This window comes from Haliotis rufescens, unplaced genomic scaffold (genome assembly GCF_023055435.1).
Source record: "Haliotis rufescens isolate VD_foot unplaced genomic scaffold, xgHalRufe1.0.p SCAF_14, whole genome shotgun sequence".
Classification (NCBI taxonomy): Eukaryota; Metazoa; Mollusca; class Gastropoda; order Lepetellida; family Haliotidae; genus Haliotis; species Haliotis rufescens.
In genome coordinates, this window is record NW_025963824.1 from 34,887,440 (window position 1) to 34,915,396 (window position 27,957).

The 27,957-nt window shown below is 42.8% G+C and overlaps 1 protein-coding gene across 1 annotated transcript; it reads right to left on the reverse strand.

The window, feature by feature from the left end:
* Positions 1–91: 91 nt before the first annotated feature.
* LOC124113566 (aminopeptidase N-like) lies at positions 92–27,945 on the reverse strand. The gene is made up of 21 exons (XM_048395346.1): positions 27,595–27,945; positions 24,399–24,876; positions 23,408–23,578; positions 22,119–22,233; positions 19,934–20,054; positions 18,808–18,959; positions 17,583–17,696; positions 15,792–15,926; positions 14,819–14,884; positions 13,759–13,824; positions 13,371–13,546; positions 12,723–12,829; positions 11,864–12,003; positions 10,156–10,211; positions 8,637–8,784; positions 7,894–7,973; positions 6,904–7,014; positions 5,371–5,538; positions 4,802–4,942; positions 1,713–1,791; positions 92–938 (listed from the first exon to the last, which is right to left on the reverse strand). Exons 1-21 carry the CDS (start codon positions 27,878–27,880, stop codon positions 780–782), a joined length of 3,069 nt encoding a protein of 1,022 aa, XP_048251303.1. The 5' UTR covers positions 27,881–27,945; the 3' UTR covers positions 92–779.
* Positions 27,946–27,957: the final 12 nt, after the last annotated feature.

Here is a 27,957-nt window from a genome sequence, read left to right on the forward strand (position 1 = left end):
GGGAAGAGTGTACATTTGGAAATTGTAAAACAGCCAAATACGACCTGCAGTCGCTTGGAATCCTCCAAAAGTAAATAAATAATAATTCAAATAAATGACAAAGATAACTTTTTATTTCAAGTCTCATTTGATCTGTATCCTCTTTAAATATATTCCCATGTAATAAGTTTTCAATTCAACATTGGCTAATCATGTTTAATCATGTTTAAGGTAATTGACATATCTGAAAAACCATGGCCATATGTCGGATATGAACCCGATATTGATATGTCCCTGTACAACCTACACGGACAAGGACTTTAAATATATCTGGCTTTTCCTTTTCAGCTAAGATGATTACTTTGTGACAGATAAAACAGATACTTTCACGTTTCGTGCAGTTTTAAAGTGTTCACTTGTCTGGTCACGACATTACCCAAATATTTGACAAATAAATAAATATAAATGGTGTATTAATTATTAGTATTTTCTGTTTTTAGTCCGAAGACAATGGCGTCAATGAGTCAGATGGAAAGTAGATCCGGCATGAAGTACTGTTTACCTCGAGTGTAAGAACACGTAATTTTCCTGAAGGGAAATGTCGATTATATAGTCACAAACTATACATAGTATCAATAAGTATACAATAAATTTGCATTATATACATCTTCATCCTCATCGGAGACCAAACATGAAACACTGGTTGGTTTAAGTTGGGTAGGTCCATTCTACTCTAGGAAAGCCTTGTAAGAAAATGGGCGCATGTTTTTGTCTCTGACGGTACGTTACGTGAACAGCCATTAAAGACGGGAGTTGGCGTTCTGTTCTGTGAGCCAGTCTTCAAAGATGTTATAGTTGTCTCCGAGCCACCGTATGTTAGCACGTGTTCTATCCATGGCTTGACTGAAGGCGTCCCCTGCCTGGGACAGGTCATCTCCACTGTTCATGAAGTCTTCAATCTGTGAATGAGTGAGTGAGTGAGTGAATGAGTGAGTGCGTGAGTTGAACAGTTTTTCATTTACATCTCTAAGTGATGCAGGTCTCAGAAGTGTAACACTTTAGTAAAACCCAGGAGCACGGATACAGTGCTGACAAGTGATGATGCTGATAAATGTGGGGTTCGAACTATCGCAGTAATCTGGCACTGCGGGATGACATGGCGACTCTTGTCGCCTTCAGACTGTGAGAGAATCACATGACCTGAGACACGTGCTGGTCGAAAGCAGAAAGTGAGGGACTATACTGCAAGGTCGCAGTATTTCAGTTATGTCGGGGCTGTCAGGTTGATGTGGGAGGAAAGCCGGAAGTTATGAAGGTCTCAGATGTTTACCACTCACGTTTACAGATGAGCACCCGTGAGGTGCCCACAAACTTAGAAACATAATCAGGGCGCATCTGCGTTTCGAACAAGCCATCACAACAGACCTGTGAAGAATAGGTCTCCCGCAACCAAAGGCGACTATCGGGATCGGGTGATCAGGTTCGCTGGCTTGGTTGATGCATGTCATCGTATCCCAATTGTGTTAATGGATGCTCATGATATCAATCACTGGATTGTTTGGTCCTTACGTGATTATTTACTGACAGCCGTCATATAGCTGGAATATTGCTGCGTGCGGCGTTAAACAACAAACAAACAAAAGGATACGCAACTCTGTAGAGCGAGTTGCGGCGCCTACGACTGGACCTCTCAGATATTCAAACTGCCCTCGTGTCTTTAAAAATTGCTGTACCTGTTTGTAGTCCTGCTCAGTGTTGAATTTACTTGTCACATCACCCACGAGGCGAGACATTCCAGAAAACGAAGTCACCCTGAAAATACGATAGTCATCCAGAACACATCGACAATACTTCATTTCCGGCTTTGTATCACAGGAACTCGTTATTGGTCAGTAAAACATATATATACCCCCTATGTATAAGATGAGAAATAGATGCAACTAATTTCTGCATGTACAAGTCTTCTGAATTCGATTACTGTCCCTTACGATTTGAAAAAATTATTTCGCGAGCTGGAAAATGTCACGAAAGGCGATCGAAAGTAGATTTTAGACACGGGCAGAATCGAACGAGTCACCTGATTGGCTTACCTACTTAGACTAAGTCAGTATCAAAACAACAATCCCACGTGGGTCCAAAATGATAGTTTGACTGACGAACAAGTGTATCCATTGATTTTGAAATACAGATGGACATAACAACATAATCATTGGCCAGGCTGGCACAGAAAAAAATGTTCTCATCAAGGAAATAGAGGAGCAATTAAGAAGAAATGGAAAGATATTCTCTGCTTTGTTTAGTTGGGATTAACACCGCTTTTGGAAGTATCCCAGGTATACCACGGCGTGTCAGCTAAATCATGACTGGGTGGTTTGATAAGCATTACCTGGAAGTTGACGGATGAAAAAGTAGAGACAATTTGTGGAGAACAATTGCGTGCTTGACAACGGTATAAGGATCTGAACAGAAACGTCACCTTAACAGTAAATATGGAAGTTGTTATCCATATGTTGTCTCTACTTTGTCTTCATGATTGGGCTTGGCTAGGAGACAGAAGGTACAAACATCCTGGCTTATATGGGACACCTCTCAGTCATGAAAGGAAGAATGTCTTACAGGGGATTAAAGACGTTGAAACGCTTATAATTGATGAGTGAAGCATGATTAGTATATGTATATATAATCCAATTTAAATCATCTTTACAATTCCCTCGCACAAAATATAATATTAAGACCAATAGTTTAAAACTTGAATCTAATGATCAATACACGTTAACAAAGGTTGTCTTTAACATGTTAATAGGAATGAATGAATAAATATCTTGAATATGGCAACACTCACATGATTTAAAATACTTTTACATGTTAAAGTAATAATCAAATTATTTTGCTGCAATACAAAATAGTATTTTGATCACTTTTGAGCTGTTGCTGTAAATTCAATATTTTGTGTTTTTTCACATCTTACTTTGATGCCACGGTAAACTGTTAAATGTTTGCGCCAATCACTAGGTTTTCCGTGCCTGGTTGTTGTGCTATTTTGTAGCCTGGTTGATTAAATGTCATCGTACCTCGTTTGCGCCTTCATAATGCCGAGCGCCAGGCAGGGTAACAACAGATAGCGTCTTTCAACGTCTTAATGTTTGACTTGCCCGGGGCGTGAGCCACCGACCTTCCAATCTCCCATCTTCCCGAGGCAAGGGAGTTAACTGACTATAAAAGTCAAGCTTCCACCCTTGTCGAACTAGGCTGGTATTATGGCGTTACATTGTGGCTGGATTAACGAGTCTATGCATAGTCCAATCAAAATCGCGCACCGAAATCGAAATCCGGTTCGTAAACTGTCAAGCAGATTTCGGTCGATTGCAAGATTTGCAAAGCATGTGCACCGCTAACTCGTTGTCAACAGATATTTTCTAAATCTTTTCATGTTTTTAATCTGGGTGCTCACGTGATTTGATGCATTTCGCGATTTAAGACTCGTTTTATCACAATAAAGATCTTGATTATCAATCAGATCGTCTTGACTGGGCGCCGCCGTTTCGTTTGAAACAAATGCAAGTGATACGAGATGTGGAATCTGATTGGTTCATAGGAGAGGCAAAGACGGAACATTACTCGTAATAGCCACTGATGGCGCTCCGATCGAGCCCAGGAATTCCAGCCTAGTTCGGCAAGGGTGGAAACTGGACTTTTAAAGTCAGTTAACGCTCTTGCCTCGGGAAGATGCCACTCCCCGGAAGAAGTCCAATCCACCAGACCACGGATACAGTCTCCCGACAGACGCTCTATCCACTAGACCACGGAGGAGGTCTCCCGACAGACGCTCTATCCACTAGACCACGGAGGCGGTCTCCCGACAGACACTCTATCTACTAGACCACGTAGGCAGTCTCCCGACAGACACTCTATCAACTAGACCACGGAGGAGGTCTCCCGACAGACACTCTATCCACTAGACCACGGAGGAGGTCTCCCGACAGACACTCTATCAACAAGACCACGGAGGCAGTCTCCCGACAGACACTCTATCAACTAGACCACGTAGGCAGTCTCCAGACAGACACTCTATCAACTAGACCACGTAGGCAGTCTCCAGACAGTCACTCTATCAGCTAGACCACGGAGGCGGTCTCCCGACAGACACTCTATCAACTAGACCACTGAGGCGGTCTCCCGACAGACACTCTTTCAACTAGACCACGTAGGCAGTCACCCGACAGACACTCTATCCACTAGACCATGGAGGCGGTCTCCAGACAGACACTCTATCAACTAGACCACGTAGGCGGTCTCCCGACAGACACTCTATCAACTAGACCACGGAGGCGGTCTCCCGACAGACACTCTATCAACTAGACCACGGAGGAGGTCTCCCGACAGACGCTCTATCAACTAGACCATGGAGGAGGTCTCCCGACAGACACTCTATCCACTAGACCATGGAGGCGGTCTCCAGACAGACACTCTATCAACTAGACCACGTAGGCGGTCTCCCGACAGACACTCTATCAACTAGACCACGGAGGCGGTCTCCCGACAGACACTCTATCCACTAGACCACGTAGGCGGTCTCCCGACAGACACTCTATCAACTAGACCACGTAGGCAGTCTCCCGACAGACGCTCTATCAACTAGACCACGGAGGCGGTCTCCCGACAGACGCTCTATCAACTAGACCACGGAGGCGGTCTCCCGACAGACGCTCTATCAACTAGACCACGGACCAATGTATCAGGCAAGATGCTATGTCTTCTCTCGGTCATTTCAATCCTTCCTGACAAACCCCTTTGTAAATATACAACGTGGACTGCTACATACGCTGCGCCCAAGTCACTGAATCTGTTCTTGAGGAAGTTCCAGGCTAGATCCCGACCCCACCGGCTGTTAGCCACGGCAGTAATGGTGGTTCTCGTGTCCTGGGGTCGAATCTCGTCAGGGTTCAGCGACATCTCCAGTAATCTGGATGACGAACATAAATGGTAGATATCATGGTCCCATTAGACTAGGTTTAAGCAGATAGACGGAAGGTCAGGCATTAATTATGTGAATCGTGTTTCAATTAACTGTGTTAGTGTTCCATGTCAACATGTCCCTAAGACAAAATCCATACTGGATCTGAAATCAAACGAACTTCAGAGCCATGCTATGACTCCTCTGAAGAAAAATATGGATCTGATTCTGCCGACCTTTGTAACTCTCTCGGCTGCCACCTGAGAGCTCCTACAAACCAAAACTAAATCTGATTCTGCCCACCTCTGTAATTGTCTCGCCTCCTGGCCGATGGCCTCTCCAAACCAAGAATACTTCTGATTCTACCTACGTCTGTAACTGTCTCGGGTCCCGATATAGGGCTCCTCCGAATCACGACCAAATCTGACCCTGCCTACCTCTGTAACTGTCCTGGCTCCCGACTGCATGCCAGGGCTTCTCTCAGTCGAGACTGTTCAGAGCTGGAGTCGGCTACTTGGAGCTGCGCGTAGGTGAACTCCCAGTCCTCGTGCCCGCCACTCCTCACTGCCGTGCAGTACACGGTGCTCTGCAGGTCTGGGTGGATGCTAAACATACGTCGGAGAAACAAGTAGTTTTATAGGAATAATTAGAAGAACATGAATAAGTCCAGGACGAATTCTGTGATTCCGCGATCGGTGAAACATTTGCAGAAAATGAAGCTCACGGCAGAATTGCAGAAAAATCGCGGAATGTTACCTTCTTAACTATTCAGTACACTAATTTTCATTGTTTTCAAACTTTTTTCCAATCGAATGATGCCCGAACATTTAACATGCGATTCAAACATACAAAATACGATCCCTACAATAAAAAGAAATTTGAAATAAATAATTCTCATATTATAACGTTCTTGAGGTATTATGACTACATAAATTATGCAGAAACCTGCAGAAGTTTCGTAATCTTATCCGCAGAATTCGTCTGATATATAGGCAGTTAGAAGGTGCAAGAAAATGAACACGTGACACTTTTTATCGATAAAGGGACTTGCTATCCATGAAAACAGTGTCATGTGTTCGAGGAACATGTAGTCTTTATAGGAATTTAGAAGTTGGAGTATTGTTATGGATAACTTCTTCATGTTTCCACCTGCTCACTTGTGTTGGTGGACAGACGGCCAGCCTACAGTCAGCATGTATGTATATTTATGATGACCTTGGTAACAAAAACCTCCTTTGTTTTATAAATATAATTTGTATCTAAAATAAAATACTAAATTGACAATCACAATTAGTTTAATAACCATCCTAAATCAGTCCCTGAATTCTGCGATTCCGCTATTGCAGAAAAATCCCGGAATTTATATTTTTTATCAACCAATACACTATGTTTAATTTTTTTAAGGCTTTTCTATCGAATTGTCACTCGAATGGCGTCCAAACATGTAACATCCGATTCAAACATACACAATATTAATCCTACAATAAAACGAAAATAAATAATTCTCACTTTTAACATTTTTGCGGTATTATTTCGACATAAAATTGATCAAAACTTGAAATGTCTAAATGCAAGATAATTAAACTTGTAAACAAACAAAAATGAGTTTGTATTCATTTTGAAGTAGTAAATGGTTATATATATATATCGCAGATGTTTGGTAATTTTACAGCAGATGGTTGCATTGGTAATTTTACCGCAGAATGTTGGTAATTGTACCACAGGAATTTGATAATTTTACGGCAGACTTCGTCTGGGACTGCTGTCACAGTCGTGGTATATTTAGAATAAAGCCATGCAAACCTGCAAAGAAAGGGCGGGCGGGTACAAAACGTGGACTATTCGTTTCGCTGTCCCCTCGTGTGTGAAGAGGGAACCATTTCAATAAAATGGTCTTTCGGCTTGTCCCGGAAATACACGAGTGGTCACGAATGTCTAAAGCACAACCGAGGAAGACCGGAAGTACTCACGGGTTGATGTCAGGGTTCGCCATCCACTGATTGAACAGTTGCCTGGCAACCTGGACACACTCAGGCAGGTCGTGTCCACAAGCCTGGGACGCCATTTGGGAAACGGTGAATCTAGACAATACAAGTTAATACATAAAAAACACACATGTACTAGTTGGTGTACCTGTGTCTTTTGTCATCTACGGCCTATTGTGTTCGAAACATCTGACGAAATGTATATAATCTGCATTAAATATATCGCACCAAATCATAGCGTACAGAAAGCACACTCTTGTTTGTAGTGATGTCCCCTTCACACCACAACCCTCACCTCCCGGCCTACTCACTCTGTTCTCTTTCATCTGTTTCACCACAGTTTTTAGTCAGAGTGAGTGAGTGAGCTGGGTTTAACGCCGCTTTTAACAGTATTCCAGTTATATCGCGGCGTGTCAGCTTAATGTGGGAGGAAAGCCCGAAGTGGTGCAGGTCTCAGACGTTTATCACTTCGGTGAAACCCAAGAGCACGGGCATGGTGCTGACAAACTTAGAAACATAATCGGGGCGAACCGGGATTCGAACCCACAATCATAGGTTTCTGGCGTGCCCAAGGGACGCAACTCTGCACAACGAATCGCGGCACCTTAGACGACTGGGCCACCCGTGCCCCCTTTTTTAGTCAGAACATTCGAATAATAAAATATCTGTGACATTGTGATTCTTTCCTTTCCTTCAATGGGTAGAACAAACGACACATTTGAACGCATACATGCCAAGGTAACATCAAAGGCATTCTAATTTGTTCAATACCTCTTCTAACAGGCAAGAGCAATCGTGATAAGGAGCAACATCAATTTTATTCAAATCAAGCAAAATGATTTTTTTTCAATACATTTTTACCTTCTTCTTTTTTTAGAAGAGTTATCCGCCATTTTTATTAAACCAGAGGCAAACCATGTTTTTTTTTTAAAGATCAATCATGGATCATGCTGTTTCTTTTCAAAATAAACTTACTTTTCTATTGGTGCCATGGTTTCCGAGATGTTGGTTCCTATTTGAGCGAATGGAGTGCTCACCGTGTTCCGCATGAAGACCTGTAAATAAATACTTTCATTAAAGGTCAAGGTCATTTGATATTTAGAATTGGTATTGGTTGAATAAAGAATGCGGCTGAATATTATCTATTTCCCTTTTCAGGCTATACCCCCGTAGCGAATCCGGGTTAAAACTGGTCACCATATGACAATGTTTGTCTAAAGAGGCGATTTTATGGATCGGGTTTTCAGGCATGGAGCCTTCGTTTACTGCGTGTCATCGTATCCCGATGGCGTGTGACGTTGTTCAGTGTATCAGTCACTGGATTGTCTGCTGCAAATGTGAATTTTTACAAGCCGCCGTCAAGTAACTAGTATAATGCTGCATTCCGAGCAAAGCATCAAACACACAATACTTTTTACGTTCAATTATTTGTTTGTTTGTTGTTGAACGCCACACTCAGCAATATTCAAGCTATATGACGGCGGTCTGTAAATAATCGAGTCTGGACCAGACAATCCAATGATTAACATCATGAGCATCGATCCACGCAATTGGGATACGATGACATCCATCAAGCAAGGAAGTGAGCCTGACCACCCGATCCCGTTAGTGGCCTCTTACGACAAGCAAAGTCGCCATTTACGGCAAGCATGGGTTGCTGAAGACCTTGTCTACCCAGGATCTTCACGACCGATGAATAAAACACGTAAAATGTTAACCTGAAATATGCCATATAAGGAGGTGCGCTCCAACATAGATTCCACGTAATCAAGTTCCCGGATGAAAGCTTTCCAAGGGACGTAATCCAGGTCTTTGCTCAGATAGTTGACAGTTTTGAGAGCAATGGCCTGGTCCAACAGCCCAGCTCTGAAACGCAAATGTCACTATTTTTAGTTGTGTGTCCTACTGTACTTACTTGTGATGAATTGTAATAGTTTGTTTGCTTAATCAGACGGACGTTGTGATTACGTCACGCTGACATTCCGATGACGTCGCTTTCCGCCAATTACATCAGTGCGGCCATTTGTCGTCGTCATAATGTTGGCATACTTCAAGAACAATCAGAATGTGACACCAATACAAACATCTCCAACTGAGAATGCAGAAAACTGCACAAAATGTGCAGTTGTGCTGAATACTTTTTTATATCAAGTACTGCTGAGTACTAATGAGTGTCAACCAAACGAAGTGCAATATCAAATCGGCCCAGACTCAGTTTTTTTAAGGAGAGGCTATCTGAATGACCACTGCATCGAGTTTATGTGCAATGTATTGAGAAGATCAGCAACCCTGCAGAGTCCTTCTCATGTCACTTCCCACTCGAAACCGTCAATGTATGATTTTGCCACAAAATGTAAACGTGACATGTACGTTATGCAATGAATTTAATGTCCAACACATTGTTAGTGGATGTCCAGCTTTGGCACAAACACACATCTTAAGCGACATGATGGAGTGGCTCGATCATTTCATTACCGCCTTCGCCGTGTTTGTGGTTTTGACACAGAGGTCCATCCATGGTACGACCCAGAATATGAAGAGGTCGTCATGGAAGAACAAACCTCACGCTTGCATCCCAAGTACCAAGTTGTCCGACTGCCCGTTGTTCTCGGTGCCTTAGGTTTGGTACCTCCCAATCTGTTGACTGACATTGGGAGAGTACCCGGGTTTATTGTCAGGAATACAGCCCTTCTCACAATCTGGGTAATGCAGATGGTTGCAGTGTTGGGGAGTCTTCACATTCTCCGAAAAGTTCTGGGTGGGTTTGACTAGGCAGCGCTTTCTGGGAGAAGTCCCATTCGCTGTCTGGGCTGCGTGAAGAGGGGGCATGGGCCCTGAGCTGATGATGAGCCTAACCAGCCTTACTGTGCCAGGATCACCCAAACCCTCTTTGCTGCATTTTCTATTTCAATCTGTACATAATAAACATAATAAACAAAATAATGATGATGATGATGATGATGATGATGATGATGATCTATTTCAATCTGTACATAATAAACATAATAAACAAAATAATGATGATGATGATGATGATGATGATGATGATGATCTATTTCAATCTGTACATAATAAACAAAATAATGATGATGATGATGATGATGATGATGATGATGGTGATAATAATAAAAAGTGTAAAGCTCATACTCTATCCGCAGTGCATGCTCGAAGCTGCATTATTGTTACCCCGGTTAGTGGATCAAAAAACACTCGATGAGTTACAATCCAACTACTTACTTTGCAAGATTCCAGGCATCGTTGATGATCTGAGCTCTGTTGATGGGGTGAATAAGCTGCAAAGAGAATATGTTGGTGTAATGGTAATCTGTAGTTATTTGAAAGGGTTTCTGTCTCTCCCATTGACTTATTACCACCCTGTGGCTCACCGCGAATACATCAAGGGATCAAGCTACATTGTGTGACCTTGTACCCCGTGACTAAGTGACTAAGTTGACTGTGTGAACTTGTACCCCGTGACTAAGTGACTTTGCTGATTGAGTGATCTTGTACCCCGTGACTAAGTGACTTAGCTGATTGTGTGACCTTGTACCCCGTGACTAAGTGACTGAGCTGATTGTGTGACCTTGTACCCCGTGACTAAGTGACTTAGTTGATTGTGTGACCTTGTACCCCGTGACTAAGTGGCTTAGCTGATTGTGTGACCTTGTACCCCGTGACTAAGTGACTTAGTTGATTGTGTGACCTTGTACCCCGTGACTAAGTGACTGAGCTGATTGTGTGACCTTGTACCCCGTGACTAAGTGACTTAGTTGATTGTGTGACCTTGTACCCCGTGACTAAGTGGCTTAGCTGATTGTGTGACCTTGTACCCCGTGACTAAGTGACTTAGTTGATTGTGTGACCTTGTACCCCGTGACTAAGTGGCTTAGCTGATTGTGTGACCTTGTATCCCGTGACTAAGTGACTTAGCTGATTGTGTGACCTTGTACCCCGTGACTAAGTGACTTAGTTGATTGTGTGACCTTGTACCCCGTGACTAAGTGACTTAGCTGATTGTGTGACCTTGTACCCCGTGACTAAGTGACTGAGCTGAATGTGTGACCTTGTACCCCGTGACTAAGTGACTTAGCTGATTGTGTGACCTTGTACCCCGTGACTAAGTGACTTAGCTGATTGTGTGACCTTGTACCCCGTGACTAAGTGACTTAGCTGATTGTGTGACCTTGTACCCCGTGACTAAGTGACTTAGCTGATTGGGTGTTCTTTACCCCCCGTGACTAAGTGACTTAGCTGATTGTGTGTCCTTGTACCCCGTGACTAGGTGACTTAGCTGATTGTGTGCCCTTGTACCCCGTGACTAAGTGACTTAGCTGATTGTGTGTCCTTGTACCCCGTGACTAAGTGACTTAGCTGATTGGGTGTTCTTGTACCCCCCGTGACTAGGTGACTTAGCTGATTGTGTGACCTTGTACCCCCCGTGACTAGGTGACTTAGTTGATTGTGTGACTTTGTACCCCGTGACTAAGTGACTTAGCTGATTGTGTGTTCGTGTTTCTCCCATTGACTTTTTACAACCTCGTGACTTAATTGGTGTTTGTTTGTTGTCTGTTTGTTGTTTAACGCCAGCACTCAGCAATATTCTAGCTTAATGACGGCGATCTGTAAATAATCGAATCTGGACCAGACATTCCAGTGATTGACACAATGAGCATCAATCCACGTAATTGGGACCGATGACATGCATAGATCGATACGAGGCTGATCAGGGGGTCAGACTCAGTGACGTGATTGATTGTGTGTCATCATACCCCGAAAGAGTGGATCTTTGTTTGTTATATCAATCACTGGATTGTCTGGTCCAGACTCGATTATTTACAGTCATACGTCATAAAGATGGAATATTGCTGAGTCCTAGGTTAAACAACAAACAGACAACAAACAAACACAATTTGAAAGTCAGCGTTCACGTTTCATTTACACCGACCTCGTGGCTGCCGTTAGAGAGGAAGTTGATGATGTTGTTCCACGTGTTGACGTCATAGTTGACCCGGAAGTAGCCACATTCTTTAATGTTGACAATGACCCAGCCGTCAGCTGGCAAGGTCTCATTCAGGTCAACGACGACTAATCGTATCGGAGAAAAAGACACAAAAATGTTTTTGGTAACACTTAACACACGTCTTAATGTATTACATTATAATTAAATATATTTTTCTCCTTCATAGTTGTCACAACACCACACATACAATAATTTACTTTTGCATATAATATTATATAGTTTCAAATATTTGTTTCAAACAATGGTAAGCTCGTGGATAGTTCATACGATTAGAGCTGATTTCGTTAATTACATCCAAAAAAAACACTAAATAATCATGGCGACTCAATAAACATGACATATTCATGTTATTCCGGGACAAGCCGAATAACGACTCGTACCCGTCTCATGGCCATTTTTGCGACCGGTTGCCGTCTTAGCGTAGCTAAAACAATTGTCAACTCGTTGCGTAATATTTTCCCATATATTTCATATATTTCAGATGCAATTTAAAGCACACCTGGACATCGAAATTACACAGTATGATCGAACACATTTTACTGTGTCTTGGGTACATTTTCAGATGCAATTATTTCTGAAGGATTCTTTGACGAAGAACTTGAAATCATACGCGCATTCTGATTGGTTTGTCGTATTTTCGCACATAACATTCATCGATAGGGGGACGAGTCTTCTTGCAGGTTACGGAAAGGGGCGAGTGATGACGGAAAGGGGTGAGTGATGACGGTAAGGGGCGAGTGGTGACGAATGGAAATGATCGGTCCCTAAATGGCGCTCCTCTTACGTGAGTCTTCGTGGTACTTCATGTAATGCAGGTTGTGGTGGGTGTAGACTGTGTCAAACTGGGGGTCCACGCTGGAGGTGTACGTGATGGGGATCGTCCATTTGTACCTGTAAGGAAGAGCGAGTTACAGAGTGAAGATTGTTTTAAGTCGCTTATAGCAAAATTACAGCAAAAACACGACATCAGAAATGGGCTTCACATATTGTACTGATGTAGAAAATGGAACCTTTAGCTACGAGGCGACTCCTCCGCTAGTATCAAAAGAAGGGTTACACAAATCGGGGAATCGAACCCGGGTTTTCGGTTTGAGGAGCGAACGCTTTAACCACTAGACCTTCGCTGATGTTGAGATGAACACAGTGGATAAACAACTCGAGGAATCGATCCATGGCGTTTGGCTGAGGAGTAGACACTGTATGCTGTGTCGATCAGTCGTGTTTTATTCCCTCAATGTCCAGTGCCAGGCAGGGTAGCAACAAGCACCTTCTTTTAAATCTTGTATGACTCGGTCGAGAATCGAACCACCGATCTTCCGCTCTCCGGGCTGACGCTGTATCCACTACACGACACAGGCGGTCATTAAATAAGGGAAACTTATCAAAAGCAATGGCCATGAACGAGTATAATGTCACATAATAGAATAGTTACCCGTAGGTTCCTGTGTCCTGAGAGGCGTTTTCTGCTCCAGAAACAAGAAACCGCTGTTGAGTGAGAGTTATCTTCCCTGTTTCCACGGTAACGTTGACGACAGGGTAGTTCATCTGAGTGGCCCAGGGGTCCATGATTTCCGTCATGTTCAACACAACGGAATTAGCGCTCGCTTCCTGAAACACAAAACTGGTATGGTCTTTGGAAGGTCTCATTATATTTATAACTACTACTACTACTACTACTGTTTGTTGTTTAACGCCGCACTCAGCAATATTCCAACTATATGACGGCAGTTTGTAAATAATAATAATTTCGCTTATTTCAGTTATAGAGCAATCGAGTGCAGTTATTTACTGGACAAAATACTAATTTACCACTTTTTTACCTCTGTCAATGCGTCCCAAAGGTCCTGGTGCTCCGTGTTACCGTACGCATGCGTCGCTAGGTATCGCTGGGGGTGGAGTTTAGATTTTAGGTATCAAACATGAAAATATCACCCACAATCAAAACGGCGTATGGTTCGTACAAAAAATATCATCTCAGTGTATCAGTTCTACGGTTTGTTTGTTTGTTGTTTAACGCCGCACTCAGCAATATTCCAGCTATATGACGGCGATCTGTAAATAATCGAGTCTGGACCAGACAATCCAGTGATTGACATCGTGAGCATCGATCCACGCAATTGAGATACGATGACATGCATCAACCAAGTCAGCGAGCCTGACCACCTGATCCCGTTAGTCGCCTCTTACGACAAGCATATAGTCGCCTTTTACGGCGAGCATGGGTTGCTGAAGACCTCTTCTACCCCAGATCTTCACGGGTCCAGCACTATGTTAACTGAATCAATGTTAATAATGCAAACACGTCTCTATGTACAGAAGGTAGACTACATGTATATTAACGCTGACACTTGCCATGTAGATTAATTGTATTAAACAGCATTGACTCATTTGTTTTTGGGAAAGGATGTCAAATGAAAAACATACGATGAGTTAAATGTGTCAGAAGCGGGATGCGCGGGATTTCCGAGCGGATTCAGCTCATAATTCGCTTTCACCTGCTATTGAATAATGTAACGAACTTAACATTAGGTATTCACAGAGATTTATAATATTTAAGGTGAGAAATGTGTGACAATATTCGATTTACCGAGTGACTGCCAACAGTCACTGCAAATGTGAACTTTAATTAGGATGTGACAAGCAGATGGCGTCATATCAAACACTATGACGTCATGATCATCATACAAGCCGACAGACCTGTAAGGGGGTTGGACAAGACGGCGACTAGCCAAGGAGATATTCAGATTTAATTGCCAGTAACGCATGACAATTTTATTATTGTTACTAATGTTATTATTTAAGGTGCATATATGTATGTAAAAGTAGTCTTGACCTCATCCAGCGACATGATGACGTCACTTTGAAATAATTGGAACTCACATTTAATCCTTTGATGAACAGTTCCTGTCCCATCGCTAGATACATCAACCGGACAATTGCAGAACCCTGAAACAATTGTCTCACTGGAATAATACGTTTTGTATCAATGTTGGCAATCGAACCCGGTCCTTTAATTTGACGAGTGAACGCTTTAACTATTGTATATGTCTTCAGACATATATGTTTCAGCTCCAGCACTACCACACAACACCCCTGACGGTAACGAGACGGTCTACATTACACTGACATACGCCACTCTGATGTATACTAAAGCGTACGTAAAATATATATATATATCAAACCCATTTTGTAAATTACTTGAATAATACGTTTTGCATCCATGTTGGCAATCGAACCCGGTCCTTTAATTTGACGAGTGAACGCTTTAACTATTGTATATGTCTTCAGACATATATGTTTCAGCTCCAGCACTACCACACAACACCCCTGACGGTAACGAGACGGTCTACATTACACTGACATACGCCACTCTGATGTATACTGAAGCGTACGTAAAATATATATATATATCAAACCCATTTTGTAAATTACTTGAATAATACGTTTTGCATCCATGTTGGCAATCGAACCCGGTCCTTTAATTTGACGACTGAACGCTTTAACTGCTTGGCTAACCCACCACCTGTTTAAGAAGTCAGACCCCGAGTATTTACTTCATTGTTGTATGGGCCCAGTTGTTAAAGGTGTTGGTCGTCAAGTCAGAGACCAGGGTTCGAGTCCCCATATTGGTACACTGTGCGGAGAATATTTCTGGTGTTCCCGACCGTGCTGTGTAGATTATGGCTACAGCTTTCGTAAAACTAACTTAATTACTTACGAACAAGATTCATGTAGATTCGTTATGAGACCTGAACATTAAATATAATATACGTCACTTCTCTCGTTTTCAAGGCAAATATTACTTTATGCGTATTCAAGAAATACAAATAAGTCTAGTCAATAGTTTTCTTACCTTAGAATAAGTGACTGAGTCAAAAGAAGCGCTGATCTCACCAGGCGACATGACGTCAGTAGTGAGTGGGTGGGATGACCTCAAAGCGTCTGCCCCCATGACTCCGTGCATGTCCCCGGCGACAAAGAGATCCAGCTACATACGGCATATACATGTAGACATCAGGCAACGATACCCAGCTATATAGGGAATATACATGTAGACATCAGGCAAAGATACCCAGCTATATAGGGAATATACATGTAGACATCAGGCAAAGATACCCAGCTACATACGGCATATACATGTAGACATCAGGTACATATAAATATCAAGTACATCCCGCTATATAGGGAATATATACATGTAGACATCAGGCAAAGATACCCAGCTACATACGGCATATACATGTAGACATCAGGCAAAGATACCCAGCTACATACAGCATATACATGTAGACATCAGGCAAAGATACCCAGCTACATACGGCATATACATGTAAACATCAGGCAAAGATACCCAGCTACAAACGGCATATACATGTAAACATCAGGCAAAGATACCCAGCTACAAACGGCATATACATGTAGACATCAGGCAAAGATACCCAGCTACACACGGCTTATACATGTAGACACCAGACAAAGATACCCAGCTACATACGGCATATACATGTAGACATCAGGCAAAGATACCAAGCTACATACGGCATATACATGTAGACATCAGGCAAAGATACCCAGCTACAAACGGCATATACATGTAAACATCAGGCAAAGATACCCAGCTACAAACGGCATATACATGTAAACATCAGGCAAAGATACCCAGCTACAAACGGCATATACATGTAGACATCAGGCAAAGATACCAAGCTACATACGGCATATACATGTAGACATCAGGCAAAGATACCCAGCTACATACGGCATATACATGTAGACATCAGGTACATATAAATATCAAGTACATCCCGCTATATAGGGAATATATACATGTAGACATCAGGCAAAGATACCCAGCTACATACGGCATATACATGTAGACATCAGGCAAAGATACCCAGCTACATACGGCATATACATGTAGACATCAGGCAAAGATACCCAGCTACATACGGCATATACATGTAGACATCAGGTACATATAAATATCAAGTACATCCCGCTATATAGGGAATATATACATGTAGACATCAGACAACGATACCCAGCTACATAGGGAATATACATGTAGACGCCAGACAAAGATACCCAGCTTCATAGGGAATATACATATATATATCAAGGACATCCCGCTATATAGGGAATATATACATGTAGACATCAGGGAATGTACATATATATATCAAGGACATCCCGCTATATAGAGAACAAACATCTAGACATCAGAGAAAAAGGCCCTGCTACAAAGGGAATATGCATGAAGACATCAGACAAATATATCCAGCTGCAGAGGGAATATGCATGTAGACATCAGACAAATATATCCAGCTACAAAGGGAATATACATGTAGACATCAGACAAATAGATCCAGCTATATAGGGAATATACATGTAGACATCAGACAAAGATATCCAACTACATAGGGAATATACATGTAGACATCAGACAAAGAGATCCATCCACATAGGGAATAAACATGTAGACATCAGACAAAGAGATCCAACTACAAAGGGAATATACATGTAGACATCAGACAAAGAGATCCACCCACCTAGGGAATATACATGTAGACATCAGATATATCGCGTGGTTATTTATTTCTTGTTACGAGTTGTTACACATTGGTTCTGATGATCATGGACCTACCGTTCTCCACGTCGGGTTCAACTCTCCAACGATGTGATAATCCCAGAACGAGGCAAATCCTTCATTCAGCCACAGCCAGTTCCACCATTTAGGAGACACAAGGTTGCCAAACCACTGCAAAATACAAGTACTGTTAAACCAGCCAGATGAGAGAAAGTGTAGGGGTAATGTTGTACTAAACACATTATGTGCTCAGGGGTAAGTCGGGGGTGAATTGTATTGTGTGTCCCTGGCCCAGGCTGTCAGTCCTAGTTGTGGAACGACGTCACCATGGATATGTCCCCTCGGGAACTATCATCATTAGGTTTTCATGTCGATGTACATCTGACGCTATCTTGTGGCGGACGGCCACGCAAACATTGACAAAAATAGTGAGTGTGGTTTTACGCCGCTTTTAGCAATATCACGGCGGGGGACACCAGAAATGGGCTTCACACATTGTACCCATGTCGGGAATCGAACCCGGGTCTCGGCGTGACGAGCGAATGCTTTAACCACAAGGCTACCCGACCGCCCCTTGAAAACAATAGATGTGAGATAGCTAACGTGCGGTCTCCCTTCCCTGTGGGAGTATAATTTGGCCATGAGAAAGTCCAGGTTCCACCCTTGCCGAACTAGGCTTCAATTATGGACTTACATTTTGGCTGGAATAACGAGTCTATGCAAAGTCAAATCAAAATCGACATCCGGTTCGTAAACAACATGGATTTCAACTTGCAGATTTAGGTCGACTGACTGCACGATTTGCGAAAAGATGTGTTCCGTCAACCTGGCGTCGACAGATAGTTTCCAAATCTTTTCATACCTTTAATCAAAGTGCTCAGGTGATTTGATTCATCTCGCGAGGTAACCCCCGTTATATTACAATACATATCTTCATCATCGATCAGATGACTTGACTGGGCGCCGCCATTTTGTTTGAAGCACAGCAAGTGATATCAGAGAGGTGGAATCTGATTGACATAGAAGGGACATAATTTGTATAGCTACGGTCGAGCCCAGACATTCCTGTCTAGTTCGGCAAGGGTGGAAACCGAACTTTTACAGCCAGTTAACGCCCTTGCCTCGCGAAGATGTGCCACATTATGACCTTTACAAACCCCCTCCCTACTCACTAGCACCTACTCATGGATCGCGTGGTCAGGTTTGGGGACTTGGGTGGCAGCGTGACATTGCGGCATAATGACGTTGACAGGAAACAAAGCATTGCTTTAGCCCTACTTACCATGTGAGCCACTTCGTGAGAGACAACGACGCCTATCCAGTCTTCATCGGAGGCCGAGGAGACGCCGGGTTCATACAGCAGGGTCTCCCTGTAGGTGATAAGACCCCAGTTCTCCATGGCGCCAGCGTTAAAGTCTGGGATCGCGATGTTGTCTGAAATGCAGCAGTCGTGGTAGATGTAGCTGTCGAAGGAGATGTTGACGATTGTGTCGTTGATGTCCGGGAGTCATACTTTTCGCAATAAAAAGCGGTGTATGTTATTATGGTTTTGTTTGTTGGTTAACGCCGCACTCAGCAATATACCAGCAATATGACGGCGGTCTGAAAATAATCAAGTCTGGACCAGACTATCCAGGGATTGACAATAAGAGCATCTATCCACGCAATTGGGATACGATGACATGTATCAACAGTCAGCGAGCCTGACCACTCGATCACGTTAGTCGCTTCTTGGGCAAGCAATGTCGCCTCTTACGACAAGCATGTGTAGCTGAAGACCTATTCTACCCCGGATCTTCACAGATCTCGCCTCTTTTGACAAGCATGGGTAGCTGAAGACCTATTCTTCCCCGAATCTTCACAGATCTCGCCTCTTTTGACAAGCATGGGTAGCTGAAGACCTATTCTACCCCGGATCTTCACAGATCTCGCCTCTTTTGACAAGCATGGGTAGCTGAAGACCTATTCTACCCCGGATCTTGGCGGGTGTGGTGATTATGGTGACCGGAGGTTGTGGTGTGCATGCATTTACAATTCGGGTGATGGGCTCTCACTTGTCCTTTGATCTGTTGAATTACGCCGCACTCAGAAATATAAAACAGCGTTGTGGCGGCGGCTAGTAAACTCATCGACGAGTGATTGATATTATGAGCAACAAGCTCCGCAGTCTTGGTATGACAACACCAAGTCACTGAACGTGATGTCAACGTATTTTCTGTTTAACGCTTCACTCAACAATGTTCGAGTCATAGGACGACGTCAAGGCCGAACCAGACAAACCAGTGATTAATATTATGAGTACAGAGCCACGCTGTCGGGGTACGATGAGCCTTGCCCGGCCACCAACACATTATGCAGTTCCTGTATTGCACAATGAACGATTTGTGTGGTGGAATGACGTCACATACCTAGTTTGTCATACACGTAGGGAGGGGTAAAGTACTCTGCATATCTGTTGAAGATCCGGACACCATGCTCCTGTGCTGTGGCGGTGAACTCAAGTCTCTGAGGCATGGCCCACGTCCGGTACTGTGTAGTGAACGATGTATCAAGTAAGTAGGTGTGTTTCAACATTAGGGAGCTTGTGTTAAGGTGACAAGAAATGTTGAGCTTGTTTTAAGGTGACAAGAAATGTTGAGCTTGCATTAAGGTGACAAGAAATGTTGAGCTTCTATTAAGGTGACAAAATGGTTTACGCTTGTATTGAGGTGACAAGAAATGTTGAGCTTGTTTTAAGGTGACAAGAAGGTTTACGCTTGTATTAAGGTGACAAGAAGTTTTGAGCTTGTATTAAAGTGACAAGTAGGTTTACGCTTGTATTAAGGTGACAAGAAGTTTTGAGCTTGTATTAAGGTGACAAGTAGGTATGCTTGTATTAAGGTGACAAGAAATGTTGAGCTTGTATTAAGGTGACAAGAAATGTTGAGCTTGTATTAAGGTGACAAGAAATGTTGAGCTTGTATTAAGGTGACAAGAAATGTTGAGCTTGTATTAAGGTGACAAGAAATGTTGAGCTTGCATTAAGGTGACAAGAAATGTTGAGCTTGTATTAAGGTGACAAGAAGTTTTGAGCTTGTATTAAGGTGACAAGAAATGTTGAGCTTGTATTAAGGTGACAAGTAGGATTACGCTTGTATTGAGGTGACAAGAAATGTTGAGCTTGTATTAAGGTGACAAGAAATGTTGAGCTTGTATTAAGGTGACAAGAAGTTTTGAGCTTGCATTAAGGTGACAAGTAGGTTCACGCTTGTATTGAGGTGACAAGAAATGTTGAGCTTGTATTGAGGTGACAAGAAATGTTGAGCTTGTTTTAAGGTGACAAGAAGTTTTGAGCTTGTATTAAGGTGACAAGAAATGTTGAGCTTGTATTTAGGTGACAAGAAATGTTGAGCTTGTATTAAGGTGACAAGAAATGTTGAGCTTGTATTAAGGTGACAAGAAATGCTGAGCTTGTATTGAGGTGACAAGAAATGTTGAGCTTGTTTTAAGGTGACAAGAAATGTTGAGCTTGTATTAAGGTGACAAGAAATGTTGAGCTTGTATTTAGGTGACAAGAAATGTTGAGCTTGTATTAAGGTGACAAGAAATGATGAGCTTGCATTAAGGTGACAAGAAATGCTGAGCTTGTATTTAGGTGACCAGAAATGTTTAGCTTGTATTAAGGTGACAAGAAGGTCTACGCTTGTATTAAGGTGACAAGAAGTTTTGAGCTTGTATTAAGGTGACAAGTAGGTTTACGCTTGTATTAAGGTGACAAGAAGTTTTGAGCTTGTATTAAGGTGACAAGTAGGTTTACGCTTGTATTAAGGTGACAAGAAATGTTGAGCTTGTATTAAGGTGACAAGAAATGTTGAGCTTGTATTAAGGTGACAAGAAATGTTGAGCTTGTATTAAGGTGACAAGAAATGTTGAGCTTGTATTAAGGTGACAAGAAATGTTGAGCTTGTATTAAGGTGACAAGAAATGTTGAGCTTGTATTAAGGTGACAAGAAATGTTGAGCTTGTATTAAGGTGACAAGATGTTTGAGCTTGTATTAAGGTGACAAGAAATGTTGAGCTTGTATTAAGGTGACAAGTAGGATTACGCTTGTATTGAGGTGACAAGAAATGTTGAGCTTGTATTAAGGTGACAAGAAATGTTGAGCTTGTATTAAGGTGACAAGAAGTTTTGAGCTTGCATTAAGGTGACAAGTAGGTTTACGCTTGTATTGAGGTGACAAGAAGGTCTACGCTTGTATTAAGGTGACAAGAAGTTTTGAGCTTGCATTAAGGTGACAAGTAGGTTTACGCTTGTATTGAGGTGACAAGAAATGTTGAGCTTGTATTTAGGTGACAAGAAATGTTGAGCTTGTATTAAGGTGACAAGAAATGTTGAGCTTGTATTAAGGTGACAAGAAATGTTGAGCTTGTATTTAGGTGACAAGAAATGCTGAGCTTGTATTTAGGTGACAAGAAATGTTGAGCTTGTATTAAGGTGACAAGAAATGCTGAGCTTGTATTTAGGTGACAAGAAATGTTGAGCTTGTATTAAGGTGACAAGAAGTTTTGAGCTTGTATTAAGGTGACAAGTATTTTTGTCGTCCACATACTTACAGTGACATTACTGGCCAGAGTCTCCACATACTCGTAATCACACACTATAAATGCCAGAAGGTATGTTGGCATGGTAACAGTTCTCTCGTAGATGTGTTTCACCATTCCAGGAACCCTAGACGAACAGACACAAAAAGAGATGTTCAAAAGAAAGTATAATATATGTTTATCTATATATTCACTGTTTACATATTCAATCTTACATTTTACCCCACACGTGTTCGATAGTGGAAACCATTTGGTGTGTAACTATGTTAGAATATAGGTCACACCGCTACAGTGACACTTTCCTACCCAGAGTTCCCCGTGGTCGATTTTAAGAATAGTCACACGTGCTTCAATGAGAAGTCGAATCTAGATAAACATAAATGTATGAAATGAAATTGTTCGCTTTCTGGCACAGAAGGTGAAAAGTATTTCCATTTGCGTGTTAATCTTAAATATTCAGTGGCTGCACTCTTCTACGTCCAGACATCGAGTTCTTCTGGATGGCTGACGATACAATCACTCTGATGTCTGTAGATATATTCCGACATTGCTCGTTTTCAGATTGTAGAAGGGCGTCATTATAATTATGACAGATAATCTGTAAATCACGCTGAAAGACGTCCTCCTCTGGTTTCAGTATCAGCGCGCCCGATCACGTGATGCACAAATTAGCTTGTGGCAGTGATCACTGTTTATTTGTTGGTTTATTGTTTAACGACCATCACGTTAATATTCCAGCCAAATGACGGCGGTCTGTAAATGATCGAGTCTGAACCATTAATCCAGTGATTGATATCATGAGCATTGATCCACGCAATTGAGATACGATGCCATGCATCAACCAAGTCAGCGATCCTGACCACCAGATCCTGTTAGTCGCCTCTTACAGCAAGCATTGGTTGCGGAAGACCTGTTCTACCCCGGATCTTAAAGGGTTCAGTACTACTGGTGACTGTGGTGTGGTAACTGTAGGTCAAATATATATGACGTCACACATGGTTTCATGACTTTCCACAGTGACATAAAATATGACAATTATATTACGTAGCATTTCCAAATCACAATACCATACCACAAGCTGGGTTCCGTCTGTGTATGTCACAGTTCACTTGACGACGTACAGAGGAGAGGGCAGGGTACCATTTAACAACATAAGGCCAAATCCATGTCACATCGTCATGTGATTATATTAATGGTATCACGTGACTTATCACGTTAAACCTGAGGGAACGTTATGTTTCAAACAAACAAATTATTTTTTTAAAGAAAAAACAGCAGTAAATGGCCTACAGCCTTCCTACCCTGTGAGTTCGGTAGTTTTGAGCTTGTTGTTGGAGAGGGAAGTATAGTTCCTCCCTGTATCGTCCTTCACAACCAGGGCAATGTCAAACTCAGCTTTCAGACCTGGCTCGTCGAAACACGGGAACGCCTTCCTTGCGTTGGGCGCTTGGAACTGGGTTGTTGCTAGGTAACTGCAAGGAAACAGTATCTGCAATTATCTAAACGCTTATAAAAAGAAATAAAATGCAATCTATGATGTTAAACCAGTGCTACTTTTCTCTAGACAAAGTGTTCGCTCCTCTCGCCGAAGGTCCGGGTTCGATTCCCGACATGGGTACAATGTGTGAAGCCCATTTCGTGTGTCCCCCGCCGTGATATTGCTGGGATATTCTAGAAGGGGCGTAAAATCAAACTCACTCACTCACAAGGCCGTGCAGGAATCGCTGGTCGTTGGTTCGAATCCCATATTAGCGTCGACAACAATGACTGGTGGTTAATTTAATGTCCTTACCTTAGTGAGTGGAGCTTTCCTTCTATACCAAAGGACAAAGACACAACCCGCTGTGCGCCTGTTAGGCGAGTCATAAACCGCGGGGTCGAATCGGAGATTTGCTCTGATTATGTTTCTAGCTTTGTCAGCACTTTTCCCATGGCCGAGGGTTATATCAAGGCGTTAAACCCAACTCACTCACTCACTTAACGACAGGCCGAATTGCTGTTGCGAACGTGTATACAAAGGGTCGTTACACTACACACATGAATCGTCATAATGAATATTTGTTAAATTCGGACGATTTTGGTTTATACGGATCAACGAGGTTAACGTTTATGAAAACAGTATGTTTAAAACAATTTTAATGTTTCTGCGACATATTTCCTTTCAAACAGAATATTCTCACACTTTACAGAAATTGGAGTTGTTCGCTGTTTCGAAATCATAGCGACAGATTCGTTAAAACAGAAATAAAGGATGTGGTATTTTATTTTAATGTCTCACAATCTATAGCTCACATTTTGTTATTGTTGTCTTCGTAGAAGCTCAGATAAAGCCCAGTTCCATCTTGTGTCAGAGGGCCCGTGAAGGTCATGCTGATCCTGTAGTGATGACCAACCTCCATGGCTTCAGCAAGATGTAGAGTAACGAAGTGCCTCAGTTCCTCGTACGCCACGTCCACGGCGATCCCTGCAGTTGTGTTGACGTTGAGTACCATCACAGAGGCTGTGTCTATCATCAGCGTCGGGTGGGCATGGAGGACGATGGAGTTGGAGGCAGACTGGGCTACTGTGTGTATGGCTACCGACCCGTTGAAGTCAAACAAAGAGTCATTTGTACCATAGATGTTGGGCTGGAGCTCCACTGAGTAGAGATATGGTAGAACGGTGTTTGGAAGACGGTAGTTGCTTGGTGCCGTGGTGGGTGTTGGCGTGGACGTTGACACGAAAGATGTTGATGCGGTGGTGTTGCTGGGGCTCTCAGAGCAGGCAGCACCTGCGAATTTACAGCAGTATAAAAAGATTGCTAGTAATTCCATGGCTACCTAGCAACTATTTTATAAAAATCATTAAGCCACGCCCACTAAGGACGATTGTTTCCTGATTGGCTGATAATAGAATGGATGGAGCTTGTATTGTATTATTGCGCTGGATGATATGACTGGTGTCGTTGTCTAAAGCTGTTTGTGTTAATGATAAAAAAAGAAGTCTGCTAAGTTATTATTGTTTACGTATCTTTTTAAAAGAACTGACTTCAATATATTTTTGGCATTTATGGACGCATAAATGGGAACACAAATGTGCACTCTTTACGTAAAACAGCACGCCTGTCTTTCGTTAATACCTCCATTGACACAAAGCAATATTGAAGGCAATTCTTGAATCAATACAAGTTGTCAGGACAGACCCTCACGTCGCTGCTTCGCCACCCGGCTCCACCCTGTCCAATAGGACCTCGGACACGTCTAGCAGGAATCCAAATTAGAACAAGTTTCTTGCACATTACTATCACATGACACAACGCAAACTGGCAGCAGTCTTTACATAACTAATATTTCAGTTTCCGTTACAAATCATTTCCGTTTGCTGTTGTCTTTAAATAAAAGCATGTACTAAATGTACGTAAAGCACGGAATAACCTGTCTTCCAACACGGCCGCCATGTTTTTATATGCGGCGGGATCTGTCATTTGTGAAACGGACGTGTAAGGAGCTTAAAGAAAACGAAGACTGGTTATTGCTAATTGGTGCGTCACATGTACGACGAAATTGGCGTCGTTGCAATCGTCTTATAATTAGCGGTACGATCGCTTTGTTAAATTGGGTCCTTATCCTTAATACAAATCGATATTTTAATTACGCGAACACAAGCAGTTTTGATCTTGCATTTTCACAGCTGATTTGAGTGAGTATTGATTTTCGCGAATTTTGGCAATATTTCAGCGTTACCATTGCGGGGGACGCCAGAAATAGGTTTCACTTAGTGAGTGAGTGAGTTTGATATTACGCTGCTTTTAGCAATATTCAAGCAATATCACGGCCCACCAGAAATGGGCTTCACATAATGTACCCAAGTCGGGAATCGAACCCGGGTCTTCGACGTGACGAGCGAACGCTTTAACCACTAGGCTACCCTACCACCCCAGCTTCGCATAGCGTACTCGTGTGGGGAATAGTATTTCAGTTCAGGCGTGTCAGGTCAACGAACACAGATACGGTGCTGACAGAAGAAAGGCCCTTAATTACCGTTTCCTCCCCCGTCCTACTTTTTCCCCTACCTACTTATTATTTTCAGGAAATAAAACAATGGAAAAGGAATATAATATTTTCAATTTCTTGACCTATCGACCACCCCCCCCCCCCCCCCAAGACTTGCCTCAGCTTGCAAACAAGAGGTTTTGCTAGTTTTCTGTGTCAAGGAGTCTCACTGACAAAGATAGGGTATGTCGCTGCGCCCATTCTCCACTCGGTCAAATCAAACATTTATTGCCCTTTTATTGCCTTTTGTTTCGATGTCGGTGGTCACCATATATTTATTTCTATGTGCATTGAAGACATATATATTACATCGAGGAACACGATCCCTTAGATTTATGGCATCATCTCTCAAACATTGCCGGATTGAGAACTGTGTCAAAGTCTAGACTCTCGTTATACTCAAGTGTTGATTTTTTAGAAAACGTAGTTATTCTAGAAAAGAACAGATTCTCTTCGTGATTTTAACCATGTGCAGTCGTCTATCTTTTTGTGATTGCAAACAGATATGCAGAAAACCATTTAGCTGCCACCAGTCACAGCTCCTCACAGCGATAGCCCATTCGCGAAGCCCTCTGTATGCTTTTGCTGCCACCAGTCACAGCTCCTCACAGCGATAGCCCATTCGCGAAGCCCTCTGTATGCTATTGCTGCCATCAGCCACAGCTCCTCACAGCGATAGCCCATTCGCGAAGCCCTCTATATGCTAGTGCTGCCACCAGTCACAGCTCCTCACAGCGATAGCCCATTCGCGAAGCCCTCTGTATGCTTTTGCTGCCACCAGTCACAGCTCCTCACAGCGATAGCCCATTCGCGAAGCCCTCTGTATGCTTTTGCTGCCACCAGTCACAGCTCCTCACAGCGATAGCCCATTCGCGAAGCCCTCTGTATGCTATTGCTGCAATCAGCCACAGCTCCTCACAGCGATAGCCCATTCGCGAAGCCCTCTGTATGCTATTGCTGCCACAATCCTCACATCCTACTGACACCGAATACTCTTCCCCAAGCTAAACTGTTTTGTTTGTCAGTTTGAATTTCTATCATGTGTCGTAGTCAGTTCCCAATTTACTGTTATGACATTCCCGCTAAACAATTATCAGTACAATTTTCGTTGAAACCACAGATAAACTTCGTGTCGAGGTGAAATGTAGTTTAACGTCGCGTTCAAGATTATTGCACTTATATAGCGACGTGCATGCACGTGTGTGTGTGTCTGCTTGTGCTAGTCCGGACAAATGCCGGTTTCATAGTGCTAGCCAACTGAGATACCATGCCACAGTTAAGCATGACATCCTATTTAGACAGAGTACACTAACTTTCTTCCCGGTCAGTCTTGAGTAACAAGTACATGTATCATGTTTCAACGTCTTCTGGTCTGGCGAACCGCGGACCTTCTGGGCTCTGGTCAACTCACTACACCACGGAGGCGGTTACCTTGGATACGGAGTTGTAATACTTACAGATCTCATCCCCTTCGCCATCTTGGATGATGTCAATGCACATGGCTCTTAACGCCTCTGGACTGGGGGTGACGGGGGCCGGGGTCATCCCCACCCCGCCACACTGACACACAACGTCCCGTGACCCTGCAAAAAATACAATTATCCCAACTCCAACAGAAATCGCCAGGGACAGCAGGATTAAGATGAATCCAGTTACTATGGAGACACGGCATCCTTTGCTGCCCCCGTCACCTCCATCAAAAGTAGGGAACGTATCTCCGTTCATGCTGTACTTCGGGCTCATGGCGAACTGGGGCGCTATTCCGTCCTCTCCGTGCCAAGCCTCACCTGGACTGATTCCGGGTTATATGAGATACTTTA